The sequence below is a fragment of the Juglans microcarpa x Juglans regia genome, chromosome 5D (assembly GCF_004785595.1).
Source record: "Juglans microcarpa x Juglans regia isolate MS1-56 chromosome 5D, Jm3101_v1.0, whole genome shotgun sequence".
Classification (NCBI taxonomy): Eukaryota; Viridiplantae; Streptophyta; class Magnoliopsida; order Fagales; family Juglandaceae; genus Juglans; species Juglans microcarpa x Juglans regia.
In genome coordinates this window covers 13,818,071-13,836,773 of record NC_054602.1, presented here as the reverse complement: position 1 = coordinate 13,836,773, position 18,703 = coordinate 13,818,071, and the positions used below count along the sequence as shown (strand labels likewise).

General features: G+C 33.5%; 2 protein-coding genes and 1 non-coding gene across 3 annotated transcripts; 2 read left to right on the top strand and 1 right to left on the bottom strand.

Annotated features, from left to right (window-relative positions):
* Positions 1-9,180: 9,180 nt before the first annotated feature.
* Positions 9,181-9,253, bottom strand: TRNAA-CGC. Its single transcript has one exon. It is a non-coding gene; the product is annotated as a tRNA-Ala (tRNA).
* A 351-nt stretch (positions 9,254-9,604) lies between these two features.
* Positions 9,605-11,012, top strand: LOC121265702. Its single transcript, XM_041169390.1, has 3 exons — positions 9,605-9,887; positions 10,615-10,682; positions 10,803-11,012. Exons 1-3 carry the CDS (start codon positions 9,785-9,787, stop codon positions 11,010-11,012), a joined length of 381 nt encoding a protein of 126 aa, XP_041025324.1. The 5' UTR covers positions 9,605-9,784.
* A 2,462-nt stretch (positions 11,013-13,474) lies between these two features.
* On the top strand, positions 13,475-18,656 carry LOC121265701 (zinc finger BED domain-containing protein RICESLEEPER 2-like). The gene is made up of 7 exons (XM_041169389.1): positions 13,475-13,575; positions 13,675-13,678; positions 15,029-15,115; positions 15,272-17,353; positions 18,124-18,242; positions 18,368-18,453; positions 18,565-18,656. Exons 1-7 carry the CDS (start codon positions 13,475-13,477, stop codon positions 18,654-18,656), a joined length of 2,571 nt encoding a protein of 856 aa, XP_041025323.1.
* The last annotated feature ends 47 nt before the right edge of the window (positions 18,657-18,703 follow it).

The window sequence follows — 18,703 nt, the reverse complement described above, 5'->3', positions numbered from 1 at the left end:
CGTAAGAATGTCAATAATCACAGCACCAAAAGACCTAATTATGGATTAACCGGATTAAAAATTAGATCCGGGCGGGTAGAATAATATTCTAGCCATCTAGGTCCAATCTGGATGAATAACCGTCTGGATTCACCCAAATTTTCGGGTTCCGAACCAAACTGGAAAAGTAATCCGATCCAGATGCACATCCCATTGCGTTTGCTGGGTGCAAGGATCAACAATCTAATATCTATTGCATATATTATTTTCAAGTCAAAATCCTTACTTCTATAGGCTACATCAGCATTGTTAAGAATTAACTAACCAGAGGATTGAGTGAAAGAATATAAGAAGACTCATTTGTAAAATGTTCATCCTATTCTAGCTCTTTACATTGTTGATATATATATATATATATATATATATATATATACAACTACTTGTAGCCACTATGGCTGGAAAGAATAAAACAATACAAGTCTGCTATAGAATTACAAAAATACAGAATAACCAACTTTGCTACACGGTACTTGTGAGTCACTGTCAGTAGCCACCATATAAGTCCTAGAGTGTCAGACTTCACTGCATGTGGCTAGGTGTAGGAGTAATCGTGGGTGGTGGCCTCTGTTGCTAAGTAGCCAGTGTATTTCCTTAGTGTTCTAGTGTCCTCTACTTCAGGGGAATCAATGCTTGATCCTTTGGTATGCAATTCTTGAGACTCTCCCGCAGGATGGACATATATATTAAGGATGCCCATCTTGGACAATAACAAGTAGAAAGGTGGTGTTGTTAGGGCCTTAGTAAGTATGTCTGCTAGTTGAAATTTTGAAGACACATGCACTAGTTTAATAATACCTGCCAACACCTTTTCTTGAACAAAATGACAGTCCAATTCTACATGTTTTGTTTTTTCTCATGGAATATGTGATTCTTGGTGAGGTGTATTGCGGATTGGCTATCACAATACAACAAGGCATGTTGTGGATGTTTAATATTGAAATCCTCCAAGAGACCTTTTAGCCAAATGATTTCACAGCTTGTGTGTGCCATTGTCCTATATTCTGCCTTAGCAGATGACCTTGGCACCACCACTTGTTTATTTGATTTCCAACTAATCAAAGAGTCACCAATGAATATGCAAAAGCTAGTTATAGATCTTCTGGTTTTAGGGTAGCCTACCCAATCCGAGTCACTGTATTCTTTAAGATGCAAAGAGGATTTTGAATAGAAGAAGGTCCCTTGACCAACTGAGCCTTTAAGATACTTAAGTATCCTATGAGCCATGAGGAGATGAGTGTGAGTGGGCTTATCCATGAATTGGCTAAGAATACCAACAGAATAAGTAATATTAGGCCTTGTGGTGTTTAAATAGATAAGTTTTCCTATCAATCTACGATAGCTAGTGACATCTGAGAGGCACTCACCAAAGGAGTGTGTTAGCTTGTGATTTGGTTCCATTGGAGTGGTCACCACTTTACTCCCAAGCAACCTAGCATTTTCAATGATCTCCAAAGCATATTTCCTTTGGCAAACGTGAATTCCATTATTTGATCTTGCAACCTCTAATCCCAAAAAGTATTTAAGTATTCCCAAGTCTCAAATTTTAAATTGATCATGGAGATAAGCCTTCACAGAGTCAGTTGCAGTTAAACTACTTCTTCTCAAGATGATATCATCAACATACACCAAAAGGGCAATAAAACCATCCTTGTTACTTCTAGAAAATAATGAATAATCTGATTTTGATTGGCAAAAACCAGAGGCAACAAGTGAGGCAGTGAATTTCTCATTCCATTGCCCTGATTCTTGTTTCAAGCCATACAAGGACTTGTGAAGCTTACATACCAGCTTCTTTCTTTCAAGTTGAGACTCTCCCTTAAGCTGAAATCCAGGCAGCAACTCCACGTAGATCTCCTCATCGAGATCACCATGTAGAAATGTATTATGAACATCAAATTGTTCTAAATACCAGTTATGAATTGAAGCAAGGGCAAGGAATAATCTGACAGTTGACATCTTTGCTACAGGACTAAAAGTTTCTTGTTAATCGAAGCCCTCACATTGAGTATACCTTTTAGCCACTAGTCTTGCCTTGTGTTTATCCACAGTGCCATTTGATCTTAATTTCACTTTGAATACATACTTGCAACCTATTACTTTCTTGCCAGCAGGGAGATGAGTTACTGACCAAGTTCTATTATTTTCAAGGGCAACAAGTTCTTCAGTGATAGCATTATGCCAATGATCACGCACAACAACTTCTTCATAGTTCTTTGGTTCAGAGATGAGAGCAAGAGATAAGGCATATTTGTGATGAGATGGAGATAGCCATGAGTAGGAGAATGTTTTCTGTAAAGGGTGGGTAGTGGAATATGTAGAGAAGGAAGGTTTGGAAATAGATGAGACTAATTGGCAGTGGTAGTCATGCAAATATGAGGGTTAGTGTTTAATTCTATATGATCTCCAAAGTTGTAAAGATGGAGAATGTAGAGGTGAAGAAGGAGACAATTGAGGAAGAGGGTTTGAGCTGTTTGATTCAAGAAGAGAGGGTGAAGAGATAGGAGTGGATGGAGGTGTAGTGACGTTAGAGTTTTCAAGAGATGAGGAAGAAGAGAGTTGAGGTTCTGCCTTATTTAAAAGAGAGGGTGAGGGGTAAGGAATGCAATCAGGGAAGGCTGAGGGTTAGGGGATATTTGAATTAAGGGTGGAGGAACGATCATGAGGTGTTTTTGCAAAGAGAAATTCAGATTCTATAAAGATGACCTCTCGAGATACAAAACTGTTATGAGTGGTGAGATCATACAGCTTGTAACCTTTGATCCCTACAAGGTATCCAATGAAAACACACTTCTTGGTCCTAGGATCAAGTTTTGTTTTGTCCCTTTTGAGTGTGGAGACAAAACAAAGGCAGCCAAAGACCTTGAGATGGGTATAGGAAGGTTTAGATGAGAAGAGCACTTCATATGGTGATTTGTTTTCAAGAAGTGGAGAAGGGATTCGATTTATTAAATGAGTTGCTATCAAAACAGTATCACCCCAAAATTTTGTTGGAAGATTGGCTTGAAGAAGAAGTGTTCTAGCTACATTTAAGATGTGGTGTTGTTTTCTTTCTACCACTCCATTTTGTTGGGGTGTGTAGACAAAAGATGTTTGGTGGATGATTCCATGAGATTTGTAGAATTCAGGCATATTGAATTCAAGTCCATTATCAGTCCTTACTTGTTTAACTTTGGATTCAAATTGAGTGTTGATCATGAGAATGAAAGTTTGTAAAATTAATTGTGTTTCAGATTTGAACTTCATGAGATACACCCATGTGGTATGGCTATAATCATCTACTATTGTTAAAAAATAGTGATGTCCATTCAATGAAGGTTGGGACTATGGGCCCCAAATGCCACTATGAATAAGATCAAACATAGAAGTTGTAGAGATAACACTTGATTGAAACTTTAATCTCTTCTATTTAGCCAAATGACAGACAGTACAATGAGTATGATTAGATAAATGACTGATTACATCTGTACAGGAAGAATGAATTAGATTCATTCTTTGACTAGATAAATGACCAAGCCTAAAGTGCCATACATCAAAGTCTGGCCTATTTAAGGCATTACATATATGATCATTGGAGGAAAGTGAAAAAACTTGAGGAAACTTGTGAGAATTGTTGGAACTGAGGGAGGTTGTGAGCAGATAGTATAGACCACAATGGATTTTAGCTAGTACAATTGTCATCCATAAAGCAAGGTCTTGTATAAAACAGAAGTTCTCCATGAAAATGAGACAAAGAAGGGGATTAAGGATGAGTTTGCTGACTGATAATAGATTAAATGTGAATGAGGGAACACATAATACTCTCGTGAGTGTAATGGAATTAGAAAGTTGAACTGTTCCAATATGTGTGATTGCAACCCGAGATCCATTTGGCAATTGAACATAGGCATGAGTATTTGAAGTGATTGAGGTGAGAATGGTTGGAGAATAGACTACGTGGTCTGTTGCTCCTATGTTAATTATCCATTGTGTATGTGCTAAACTACACAACTTGTGATGTAATAGAGATGACAAATGATGTTGATGTTGATGAAGCTGTGAAAAAATGGAGGTGTTGGAAACAATAGATAAGCATATACTTTTCATATTCAACTAAGGAGTGCTAAGTAAGGATTTGGATGATGGGGATGGAGCAGATTCTGTGGAGGTATGAGTTTGATACTGTGTTTGATCATTGACTAGGGTCATCAGCTTCTAAACTTGAGATTTAGTGAGGGATAGTTGGGGCACTATGACAGATTCCTTTTCTTGGATTGGAGACAACAATTGGTTAGCTGAGTGAGGATTGTTGTGAAACTGTCCTTGCTTGAGCTTGGTGAACTTGAAGTTATGAGAGAACCCAATTAATCTGTAACACTTTTCTCGAAAATGGCCAGATTTCCCACAATGACTACATACAACATCTGGTTTGTCTTTCTTTTTGAAGGGTGTGTTTTGAAAAACTGCTAAGGTTGAAGATTTAGCAGAGGGAATCAACATCACTCGAGTTTGTCTCTATCTTTATTCTTGCAAGATTAGAGAGAGTTTTATCAAGTGAAGGAATGTGGCTCATTAATATGATTTAACCTCGAATACTTTCATAAGAGTCATTGAGACCCATGAGGAACTTGAAGACATAGCAGCCTGTTGAGTTTCACCAACTGTAGTGAGAACTTTACATGTGCAGAGGCCACATGAACAACATGGTGTTTGTTTATAGTTATTGAGCTCCTCCCAAATCCCATTGAGGTAAGTGAAGTATTCACTCACAAATTGTATGCCTTGCACAAGAGTGCCAAGTTGCTTTGTTGGAGTTGATAAATTCGTACAAAGTCTGGTTGAGAAAAACGAGTGTTAAGTCCCATACAGTTTTAGCTGAACTGATAGAGAAGACATTAGAGGCAATCTCCTTGGTGATGGAGTTAAGGATCCAAGACAGGATGGTATTGTTGCAGCACATCCATGGAATGTATAAAGGGTCATCGTGTGTTGGGGCTAGGATGCTTTCATCAAGGAAGCCAAGCTTATTTTTTATTGAGAGTGCAAGGATAAATGATCTCTTCCATGATAAGTAGTTGAAACCCGAAATGGGTGGAGAGATGACCATAGTGTGGGAGTTGTCACTGTGGTGTATATAGAATGAACTATTTGGGTTCTCTGAAGGTGATGAAGTGTTTTGAGGAGCATGGCTTCATGCATATCATCACTTGCCATTGTTAAGGATTGAGTTGAAGGGCTGTAGGGAAGGTGTTTGAAAAATTCTAAAAAGAAATTGCAACGGTGTTGATGAGCTTAAACTAGGTCTTTGATGCCATGTTAAGAATTAACTAACTAGAGGGATCGAGTGAAAGAAAATAAGAAAAAGAAAAATGGAGAAAAATGGATTCTTATACATAAACTATTCATCCTATTCTAGCTCTTTACATTGTTCATATATATATATATAAATATACACAGCTGCTTGCAGCCATTATGATAGGAAAGAATAAAACAATACAAATTTGCTATAGAATTACAAAAGTACAAAATAACCAACTTTGCTACAAGGTATGTGTGGGTCACTGTCAGTAGCCACCATATGAGTTCTAGAGTGTCAGACTTTATTGCATATGGCTAGGTGTAGGAGCAATTATGGGTGGTGGCCTCTGTTGTTGAGTAGCCAGTATATTTCCTTAGTACTCTAGTATTCTCTACTGCAGGTAGGGCTGAGCACCGACAGTTTCGGAGTCGGAGGGCCCAACCTTCGACTCCGACTCCGACTTTGTTGGAGGTCGAATCTGACCTCCGACTCCGACTCCGACATGTAGAGAATCCGACTCCGATCCGACTCCGACTTGTCGGATCGGAGTCGGATTTTTTGACTTTTAATTTTTATTTTTTTTGAACTTCATATTTGACCCACTTTAAAAAAAAATTGTGGTCTTTCAAATTTCAATTTTCTCAAAATTACAATCCAAACTTATTAAACTTTTGATTATAATAAAAAATACAACTAAATAAAACAAGTAACATATTAACATACATTCAAAAAATAAAAAGAAAGTCATATTTTTTACATGTACTCCCATTGTCCATGATTCCATATCTACATCCAACTAATCACTACAATAAACAAAGGCACCGTATACGAAATGAAGATAAAAAAAACAGCATTGTATAGTTACTATAGTATACTATTATAATTACTATGAATCTATTTTTAATTATATTATATATATGATATATATTATTATATATGAATATTAAAAAAAAAGGCACTGTATATGAAATGAAGATTCAAAATATAGTATTACTATTTTATATGTAATATAGTATTAATATATTATACTATTAGTCTATTACTATATCTTATAGTATAATTACTAATACTATAGTATCATACTATTAGTATGTTAGTGATTTAATATTATATATATTAAATCTCTAATCTCTTATACTTGATATATATATTAATATATATAAATATTAGTAATACACTAATAGTATTAGTATATTAATATTAGTATTAGTTATACTAGTAGTGACATTAGTTATACTAATAGTTATATTAGTATTAGTTATTATTAATACTATATATTATACTAATAGTGATATTAATACTATATATAGTTATAATGATTAGTATAACTACATTAGTTTTAGTTATAGTGATTTAACATAACTATATTAGTATAAGTTATAGTGAATCAGTGATTTAGTGTAGGTATAATACTATAAGTTATAACTATAGTCTATAATAGTATTAGTATAAATATTAGTATTAGTTAAAGTGGATTACTAATAGTATTAGTATTAGACCATAAATCTAATTAATATACTAATGTATATTAGTATTACTAATATATTTATCAAAAGGAATATGTTGAGAATTTATTAAGTCAAAAAATATAATTAATACAAGATATTGTTATATAAAATTTATATGAATAATACTTTAGTTATTATTCATTAGTATTATATGTTATTCTAAATTTATAGATTAGTGTTTATCCATTAGTATTACATGTTGATGTTATTATGCATCTTAGTGTTTATAGTATATTATATATACATTAGTATTACATGTTATTATATTTATACATTAGTAATTTAGTGTTACAACTTACATGTAACATGGTAGTAATAGTATAAATTTGTAATAGTATGATATTTACATATAGTCATATACTAAACTATTATTATTTATTAGTCAATTTAGTCTATATATTATAGTATAAATATATTATTTAACTAGTATATTATTGAGTTTAACTAACTATATAAGATATAGTTGTATAAAGTTTAAATGATTAATATATAGAAAAACACATATATTTTTTTATAAAATATGTATAAAATCGGAGGCGGAGTCGGAGGACCAAGTCGGAGGCGGAGGCGGATTGTCGGAGGCGGATCAGAGCGGAGTCGGAGTCGGTTCTTCAATGACTCCGACTCCGACTTCCAATAGGAAAAAAACTCCGACTCCGACTCCGACTTGTCGGAGTCGGAGCGGACTCGGAGCGGAGTCGGATTCGGAATCAGATTGTCGGATTTTTACTCAGTCCTAACTACTGGGGAATCAGTGCTCTATTATTTGGTGTGCAATTCTTTAGAAGCACAACATTCATTTTAGAAATTTTGTTATTATAATATTTCAATCAACAAATAGCTCTGACATGTAGAGGTCATTTTAATTATTTACCTATATCGGTATGTCCACCTTCTTTGTCCTGTACAACAAAAGTAGTAAAAACCTTTCTACTCTTTCAAGGACTAAAAATGTTCATCAATGATTTTCTGAACATGTTACTATATATATATATATATATATATTTATTAACTTTCGGTAAAAATCATCTCAGCTTGGCATAGCTGGAAGAAATCCTTCAACCCATGCATGCATTCGGAGGCACAACAAAAAACGTCGTTGGTTCGAGCCAATAAAATGGAGGAATCTTTCCCACATAAGCACTGCATACACACTTCCAAGAGAAAAGTTTCTTGGGACGAAATATTTTGTCCCAAAAAAGTTACAATTTCGTCCCTCAATGGGCGTAGCACGGCGTTTTTTTTTTTTTTTTTTTTTTTTTTTTTTTTTTTTTTTTCTATTTTATTTTTTAAATGTTATTTTTTAAATGTTATTTTTTAAATGTATTTTGTATAATATTTTTAATTTTTTTTAATAATTTTCTTGTTTTCTGTTTAAATCTTTATAGGTTTTATTTTAATCTTGAAGGGTTTTAAATTTTAAATTTTGGAGATTTTTAATTTTAATTTGTTATCTGGCTTCTCCCTCAAACCTTCTTCGCCTTTTTATTTTCAAATGATGCTTTAATCATAAAAATTTTTACAAAAATAAATCAATAAATTGATATGATTTGATATTATACTTCAAATCTAATATATCACATTAATTCACTTTAATTTATGAATTTATATTTATGAGATTTCTACTAACTCTAACACTTTTTTATATATATTTATTTTTGGGTACCAAATTCATAAAATTCAAACACAAAAATCAGACATGTAACCCATTCTCAACAGCGTAAACGCGGGTTTGTTTCTATCGTTTGGTTACGCAGTTCGAATGAGATGAGATATTTTATATAGTAGTAAAATTTTTGAGTTAAAATGAGATAAAATAGTTTGTAAAAAAAATATGTGTTTAGATAATGAGATAAGATGGTATAATTTTTAATTTTTGAGATTTGAAAAAGGTGTGGATTCCACTATTGATTAGAGTGCAGAAAAGTGCACTGTTTACTCACTATTCACAGTCAATTTTCACTGTTCTCATACTGTTCATGTCAGTTTTGCATTGTTCACTATTGTTTATTTAAGTGGATATTTTTAAATTTAGAGATGAAATATAGTATATTTGGATATAGAAAACTATTGTATGGTATAAATAAAGAGAAATGATAGTTACAGTTATGAGTGCTCAAAGCATCGTGCAATCACTTTAAAAAAAATGAATAAATACTGGATTTTCATAAAAAAAAAATAATTTTTTAATAATGAACTCTATTTTTTTTAAAGCGACTGTACGCACTCTACGACTACATGTAGCATTACTAGATCAAAACATTGATGCAGCCAACTTTCAACATACTCCGATGGCTCTCTTCTTTTCTACGGTGGCGCTGCTCCGCATGAAAGGTTCAAAATTTTGGGGAGGTGGGATGGAGGTGCGGGGAATCGAACCCCGTGCCTCTCGCATGCGAAGCGAGCGCTCTACCATATGAGCTACACCCCCTCGACAAGAGGCAAGAAACATAACTTATATTGAAGTACTAGTGGTGTAGTTTTATCAGAGCTGCGAGGGCTTTTCTGTCAGCAAGAATGAAGAACCTCAAAGAAGGGCCCAACGGCACTCATTCCACGACGACTCCGCGCAATTAAAGTCGCTGCATTCCCCACTGTTTCTGCAACTTTTAAACAAAGGCAATAACTCCTCTCTGTGCATCTTCACGGCAATGAAAGACAAAGGAAATCCTTTGACATGGTCTCCTTTATTTATTTCTCACTTACTGCTGTTCCTATTTAAAAACACGCATACGTATATATTACTACATTTTCAGTGTCTTTAAGCGGTTCTTTCGTCCTTTTCCTCCATGGATTTTCTGGTGGACTTTGGAGTTCTCTCAATCTTTAGGTGACGAAAGCCCGTTATGCTAGTCTACTTTTCGGAGTGGGCTAAGTTGCTTAAAAAGGGGGGAATTTTTAGTAGTCCTTAGGCCGTTGGAGCACTTTTTCTGAGCTCATTCTCATTTAGTAGTAGAACATTATGAAGGTTTCTGGGTTATGCGTCTTGTTCTTGGTACTGGGGACAGATTTCTTGTTTCTCAACTTCTCGAGTGGTATAAGAACTGGTTCCTTTATTTTTCCCGGTACATACTTTCCCTTTGTGTTACTTCTGTTTTTCTGCATTGTTCTGTCTCTTTGTTGCTGAAATTTTAGTGTCATTTTATGATGATTTCATTGATGCTTTTGTCTCTCGTTTATTTGTTTAATTTGGTCCCCAGGCCACTTTATATATAATGCAATGCATGCTATTGTATTTTCGTTGTTCATTTCGATGGCTGCATGTCCTGTGTTCCTGCATGACGAAGAATCTATTTGGTCTTTCATAATTTAAACTTGGACAAAGATTTTTATGATTCATATTATTAGCCGGAGATCAATCATGCATGAATCGGATGGAACGCTCTTTCTATTATTAATGACGACAAGATGGGTTCAGTTAACCACAGAGTTGTTTGCACCGGCCGGCTCCAATATATGGCCTATCATGATTATCTGTTCCATCCGTTTCATTTCGCATGTTTGTTAGTGCTAAAAAAAAAAGACGTATTTTTTTTTTACCATTATCTCTGTCAGATTTCCAACAACATGTAATTAGTTTGATGATAATGCATGCATGTATAAAACATCAACGCGCGTTAATCACTGGCTATAATTGGAACTTTGAACAGGATCATAACCTACTAGCCTGGCCTTTCAATGGACAGCAGGAGGTAATATTATATAATGATCTGTGTTAAAAAATTGGATCTCATTTCTCCTGATCTTACCACTTTAAATGCTGACAATATATATATTTTGATTTTATTCCAGAAATGGTCTTCGCCCAACTTGCCGGCGGCGATGCTATGCCAATGACCACAGCGAGTAGGAGGCTGAAGGTTCATTCAGTGTAACTCTTGGGCTCGGAAATCCTCTTGACGTAATCATTATTTCGGGCACAGATCTCTTTTTTTTCTCCACTGAAATTATGGGATCTGTTCTTTTTCAAAAAAATGCAGGATAATGACCACAATTCGCGCTCTGAGAAGAAGCACCGCCAAATAGGCCGTGATGTAAATCTGGATGATTACCATCCCATTGATCCAGTACCAAGTTCAAAGGCTTTCTTCAAACCTGGACCTATCGAACACGGGACCGATCCTCTTATGCCATATATTCCAAGACCTTCGCGGCCTCCTACCCCTCCTGAAAATGGAGGATTTGCATAGCCTAGTACTACTCACGATCTAGATCTGTTCTTCAACAGTGGATATGCATGTAGTGAGAAGTATGAAAAAAATGAAGAACCTTGCAACTTAATCATATGCTCTTGTTGTTTCTCTGTGTTTATCAACCATGTAGTTGTCTTCTTTCATCCGCTCAATTAATATATGATTGTCACCTTGATCTTTTCACTTTAATTATTCTATTTAGAGCAATCACTGCAGAAATGATAAAGTTAATGTTAAATAACAACTTCTACAACTATATAATAAAATAATATTATTTTAAATTCTACTTTTGATTTGATGGGTTTAAATATAATAAAAATATTGAATATTAGTGATAGGCTTATAACCCAATTACAATTCTTAGTAAAAAAAATCTTTTTTACATATATAAAAATATCAAATTAAAATAAGTCAAACTAAAATTGGAAAAAATATATTATTTTAATTAAATTGTAAAGAAGTTGTTGGTCTGTCAATTTTGATTGCTGGATATGTAGTGGTTCATAAGTACTAAACCAATTAAGAACATCAGAACTTCAAATCTTTCAAGGCGTTTTATTTTTTTACTTCATCTAAAGATCTTGTACGTTCGCAAAAGTGTAGATTTAGCCTAGGATTGTAAAATGAACAGGCTACTCGATAGGCAGCTCAAATTCGACTTTACTAAACTCGAAATCGACTCAACTCAAATATTAAATGGGCCGTTCGTAAACATAGAATTAAGCTCGATTGTTAAATGATACAAACTCGTATAAAGCTCGATCGGCTTGAGTAATGTTCGTGAACAAACTCGTATGAAGCTCGGCTTGACTCGTGAGCTCGACTTGTATATATTTATACATATATAATACAATATATTATATATAATAACCAAAATTTAGATATGTATATAATTTATAATATTCATAATTAAGTATATAGACTTAGTGTTATTATTATAGTCTATAGACTTATAGTCCACTACATATACTATATACAAATTTATAATATTAACTTATAGTCTTATAAAACTAGAAGTTATGATGAATACATGCAATAAATATATAACATTATAAATTTACAAATTACGCCATATGGTCCATATTATATATATATATATATATATATATATTCATATTAGTAAATGTATGTTAGAAATATGGTATATTGTCTATGGATATTAGTAATAGTATTTTAGTATATGTATGTTAATATATTATTGGTGTTAGAAAGATGGTGACCGGTGGTGTTAGAAAGATGATACATTCATATACTATTACTAATGTATGGTGGTATATGATATACTAATATACTAATATTAATATGAAAGAAAGATGGTGGTGTCTTAGTATAAGATATTAGTATATGTTACTATGTATGATGATGGATAATATTAACATATCATATTAGTATTAGTATATACAGATGGTGGTGTATCAGTATTAGTGGTGTATTAATAACTATATAGTATTATTAATCTATTAGTAGTATAATCTTACATAATATATAACATTTTAACATTACAAATTACACCATCTCCTTATCATATTAGTATAATAGTATTATAGTATTAGTATATAATAGAACTATAATATTATATCATGAGTAATAAATTATAATGTTTGATAAAATATAAAGTTAGACAATGTTATATACTTATAGTTATACTATTATACTATTAGTATAGTTATATATTATAATAGTATATAACATGTGTTACAACTTAAATATTAAAATATAGTTTTATAGGATATAAGTTATAACTTATAACATTGTACTGTTTTATACTATAACTTCAATATAACTTAAATATTAACTTAAATCTAGTATATAACTTAAATATTAACTTATAATAATATACTAATATATAATTTTATAGTATATAACATATGTTACAACTTAAATATTAAAATATTTAAAAAAAATTAAATTTTAAAATATAGTTTTACATTTTATAGCCAGTTATAACTTATAACATTGTAATGTGTTTGTAGTGTTACATGTTAGAGAGGCTACCCGTATGACATTTGGAGTTATTGAGGCCCTTGGATCTTTATATCCAAATCTGAGTCGTTGATTCATCGCAAAACCCTAGCCGCCCCACCCACTTGGCCACTTGTATCTCAATTCTCATTTCTCCTTCAGCAGTTTCACACTTCCTCACTTATCCTCTCAAAGCGAGCATGAAACTCTAGCCTTCTACAGTTTCGACGGCTTCGTTGCTTACCTCGCGATTGCCATGTAATGAAGCCGATTCTTGATTCTTGATTCTTGAAGGCTTGCAGCCATCAAGATTCAAGAACCCGATGGGCTTCTGTTGTGAATCTTGTGATATGGGTTTCCTAGTAGATGCAGTCGGCGGCCGTATTTTTGGGGAGCCGTGGCTGTAATCTCAGCCTCTGAGATCGCAGCTGGTGCTCGACACATGGGTCATTAAATGCATGCATTTATGACTCCCAACCAAATGAATCCCTGATTCTATGGTTCGTGGTTCTCTGGTTCTCTGGTTCGCCGATTCGTCCGTTTATGAGTCGATTACCCTTGTTTTTTTTCTTGTTTCTAAGCATTTGTCTGGGATTTGGTAACTTGGCAGATTTGATTGATCTTATCTAGTTATAGTTTTATCTGAGCATTTTCGAGGATTTATTCTAGTTCTATCTTAACTCTTTATACATTGTAGTATTGTTAGTTGTTACATTGTAGTCTTGTAGATCTAGATCTGATCATCTAAGTACAGTGTATGCCAAACATGCTGTGTGGTCAGTGGTTTGACATTGTTCTGCCATACATCAGTAACATCCCCAGTCGTATATGCATGCTTTTGTAGCTTTGTCATTGTTCAATGTCCATCACTTTGATTGATAAGTTTATGCTTTATCTTTTTTATTTTATTTTCTAATGGCAAAATATGCCCTGTTTGGGCTTTAGGCTGTTTTGCTATTGTTTGCAATTACAAATATATGTTTTAAACTTTATATTTCATATATGAGAACTGAGGAAAAAAAGCATTCTGAAGAGCTTGCCTACAGATCTGTGCTTGAAACAACGTTTACAGCCCACTATGAGTTTCAATTTTTCATTTGCTTCTCTAAGTAGTCTCAGGTTATTTGTGTATATTGTTGATTAGAGTATGTTCTTGCTCCCAGTATTTAAATATGCTTTATTTTAAATGTTTTGGTTGATTAATCTGACCCTATCTGGTTCTTACTTATTGCTTTATGTTCTTGCTTGAAGTATTTAATGATGTTTTATTGTTCATATTTGGTTATTGTCTTAAGTATTGAAAGATGTGCTGGTTGATAGTAAATATGGTTGGTTGATTGATTATAAATTATGATCATGTCTTAAGCACCATCTTTAACATGTGTTGGTTGATTATAAATGATCATTTTTTTTAAATCTTTAACATATGTTCTTAAGTATTTCTTTCTAATCTGTTTTGTGTTTATGTTCTAAGTTCAAGTCTTTAAATATACTTTCTCGAACCTGTTTTGATTGATTATAAATTATCATATATGGTTCTTACTTCAACTATTTAATTATGCCATCTTCAACATGTCTTGGTTGATTAATCTTTCTTCAATCTATTTTGTGTTTATGTTCTTAGTTCAAGTCTTTAAATATGCTTTCTTAAACCTGTTTTGGTTGATTATAAATTATCATATATTGTTCTTGCTTCAACTATTTAATTATGCCATTTTCAACATGTCTTGGTTGATTAATCTTTCTTCAATCTGTTTGGTGTTTATATTCTTAGTTCAAGTCTTTAAATATGCTTTCTTGAACCTGTTTTGGTTGATTATAAATTATCATATATTGTTCTTGCTTCAACTATTTAATTATGCCATCTTCAACATGTCTTGGTTGATTAATCTTTCTTCAATCTATTTTGTGTTTATGTTCTTAGTTCAAGTCTTTAAATATGCTTTCTTCAATCTGTTTTGGAGGCACATCGAGTCACCAAGGCAAGAGTCTATTGAAACTGTTCGAGTCAAAATTGTTTGACTGTAACATGTTTTGGTTGATTATATCAGCTATATCAGCCTATATTAGCCTTGCCTTTTGGAGGCACATTGAGCCATCAAGGCAAGGCTGCCAAGGCAAAACTGTTGGAGTCAAATGTTTTTGACTTTAGCATATTTTAGTGTCCTTGCTTCTGGAGGCACCTTAAGCCATCAAGACAATGTTTTTTTCATTTTAGTTGATTAATATAACTTGTATGGTCAATGTTTGTATGCTTATTTTATGTTTCTGGTTTTGTGTTTTAAAAATATTAGACTCTAGCAAATGGTGATCGTGTGAATTTGATTGATCTGGTGGAGGAGTATGAAAATGAAAACTCTATTGTGATTAGCCATGTAGAGCCCGTATCTGATGATGGTGGAGACACTGCAAATACTGATGCCCCTAGTATTGTCTCTACTGAGTGCCAAACAGATGTTCAAACAGTAGCCAATGAAAGAAAAAAGAGAAAGAGGACTTCCAATGTATGGAATGATTTTGTCGAACTTGAACGAGATGGGACTAAACAACCTCAATGTAAGTGGTGTAAATCTTTGTTTAAAGCATCTCGATCAAGTTCTACGACTACACTACGTAGGCACTTGCTAACTTGTTTGCCATATATGGGGTCTAAGAAAAAACAGAAAGTCTTAGCAGTTGAGTCTAAGGAGAAAGATGGTAGATTCACTGTCTCAAACTTTACCTATGATCGTAATAGGGTCCGAGCGCTTGCCTCTCATATGATACTTTACCATGAGTATCCATTTTTTTTTTTAATGGAGCATGTGGTATTTAATAAGTTCATGAGTGCAAACACTCCATATTGGGAAAAAATGTCTCGGGCTGCTGCAAAGAAGGAATTCATGATAACTTATGAGACTGAAAAGACAAAGTTAAAGGCTTTGCTTAAACCTGTTAACAAAGTTCATATCACAACTGACATGTGGACTTCTTGTCAAATGCTTTCATATATGGTAGTGACATATCATTTTATAGATACTGATTGGCATTTTCAGAGGCGTGTTTTGAACTTTTGTAATGTGCCACCTCTACATACTGGCATTCTTATTGCTGATGCTTTAGAAAAGTGTTTCCAAGGTTGGGGAATTGAGAATAAAATTAGTTCAATTACTGTTAACAATGCAAGTTCTAATGATGTTGCCATTAGGATCTTCAAAGATAATTTTAGATTGAAGAAAACATTGTCTGTAAGAGGGAAATTGTTTCATGTATGTTGTTGTGCGCATATAACTAATTTACTTGTGCAGTATGGACTTGGAGAGATTAGGGAGATTGTTGATTGTGTGAGAGATGATATAAAATATCTAGTAGCATCCGAGAGTAGGCTAAAACAATTTAGTGAAATTGCAAAACAATTGCAATTGCCCTTAAAGAAATTGATTTTAGATGTGTCTACAAGATGGAACAGCACATATTTAATGTTGGATGCTGCAATTCAGTTCAAAGAAGTTTTTCCTAGATATAGTGATAGTGATAGTAGTTTTGAATGGGTTCCAACAGTTGAAGAGTGGGGGCAAGTTGAAAATGTTTGTCAACTACTTGCTATTTTCAATGAAGTAACCAATATTGTATCCGAAAGTGATTACCCAACATCAAACTTATTCCTTTCTGAAGTATGGAGAATGAAAGACATCTTAGGTAAGAAGAGTAGAGATGAGAATGAATACATGAAATCAATGGTAAAGAAAATGACTGCTAAGTTTGACAAATATTGGGGGGAGTGTAATCTATTGATGGCAATCGCTGCGGTGTTAGACCCTAGATTCAAAATGGTCTTGATCCAATTCTGTTTTCTTTTAATTTATCAAGACTCAGACGCTTCTAAGAATATTGATTACGTCTCTCAAGTGTTGCATGAGTTATATGATGAGTATGTTCATGAATACAATTCAACTCTTGAGGTACAAAGAGAGCAGGAAAATGCTCGAATAAACGTATCCAGTTGTTCCTCAAGTGTTGGGAGAAACATGCAGAGTGGCCAGTCATTATTTAAATCTTTTGTTAGAAGTGTTGATACCGTGCAGCCTAGTAAATCAAAACTGGACAATTATTTAGAGGAGAGTATATATATCTGTGAAAAGGGTTTAGATGCAAGTTTCAATGCCTTGGAATGGTGGAAAACAAATAATCTTAAGTTTCGAACTTTGTCCAAATTGGTCCGAGATATATTGGCTACACCAATTACCACAGTTAGCTCAGAATCAACATTCAACGCAGGAGGCAGAGTCATTGATCCTTATCGAGCTTCATTGCCAACTGAAACTGTCCAGATGTTGTTATGTGGGTCTGATTGGGTTAGAGCATTATATGGGCTTAAAAGATCATCAACAAATTCTGTAAGTGTAATCTATTTATTTTAACTGTCTGTTGCTTTTTTACTATTTTATTCTTACTATTATTAATTTATTTACAAAAATACTAATGCCTATTTTTTTCTTGTCAATAGAAGAATGTTCCATCAGAAACTCAGATTCTCTTGCCATAGCCATAGGCCCAAACAGACTCAGATTCTATTTTTTTATCATGTTTAATCTATGGAACATTTGGGCAGCTTTCTAGTTTCATCTGGTCTGTATTGTTTAATCTATATGATTTGCTATCTGATATTTGGACAGTTTTGTTCTATCTGATTTTGTTTGGGATGATATGAGTTATAATAGTTCAGGTAATTTCTAAGTTCTAACTCCTCACCATCCAGATTTCCTAAATTTCTTTAAATGTCAAATTAAATTTTGCATTGCAAACATAGATTGATAATATTTTCAAGTTAAAAGTACTTGAGTAATGATGCAAGGGAATAAAAATGATATTAATATTTTTTATTATATCAGTGTGTGCAGGTTGTCATGTTGATTTTCTTAAAATTTGGGAACTTGCTGACTTCTGTCATGGTGAACTCAGATTTTGTATAAGTTTGGTATTTTCCTATCATTATGATTTTGATTAATTTTTGTTAGTGCAGTCTACAATTGTCTGGCTGATTTTGTTGAACTTTGGTAACTTGTTGTGATTTGTGAACTTGTTTTGGTTAGTTCTCTGCTGATTTTTTCTGGCTGTTTTTGTTGGACTGTGGTAACTTGTTGTGAACTTTTTTTGGTAACTGCAGTTGTCTATCTTGGTTGTTTGGCTGATTTTGCTGAATTTTGGTAACTTGTTGTTTCCTTGTTGTGAACTTGTTACTGAACTTGTAACTTCTTTGATAAACTTATTTGGTAACTGCCTGTGGTATTAGTGTATGCCTATTGAGTATTGCATATTGTTGCATGCTGGTTGGCAGATTCGATTGTTCTTGTGGGCTTGTGGCTGAATGGCTGGTAACTACCTGTTGTATTAGTTTATGCCTATTGAAGTTATCAACTTGTCTACCTAACAGTTTGTTGTCTGGCTGATATGAGTCATGCCTATTGCTGGGTGGCTGTTTTGGATCTGTTCTGTGGTAACTGCATAGTCTGCATTTGGTAACTTAGCTGAATCCCTGATGCACATCTATCTGATTATGTTTTTATTAATCTTGTTGACTTCTGTGACTCTGTCATGGTGATTTCAGATTTCAATAAGTCTGAATCCCTAATGCACATATTTGTTTATGAGATTGCTTGTATAATTGTATTGTGTAACTTGTTAGAGATATGCCATTGATTTTTTAGGCAAATTAAGTTTTGCATTTTCTGTCAAACATCTCTTGA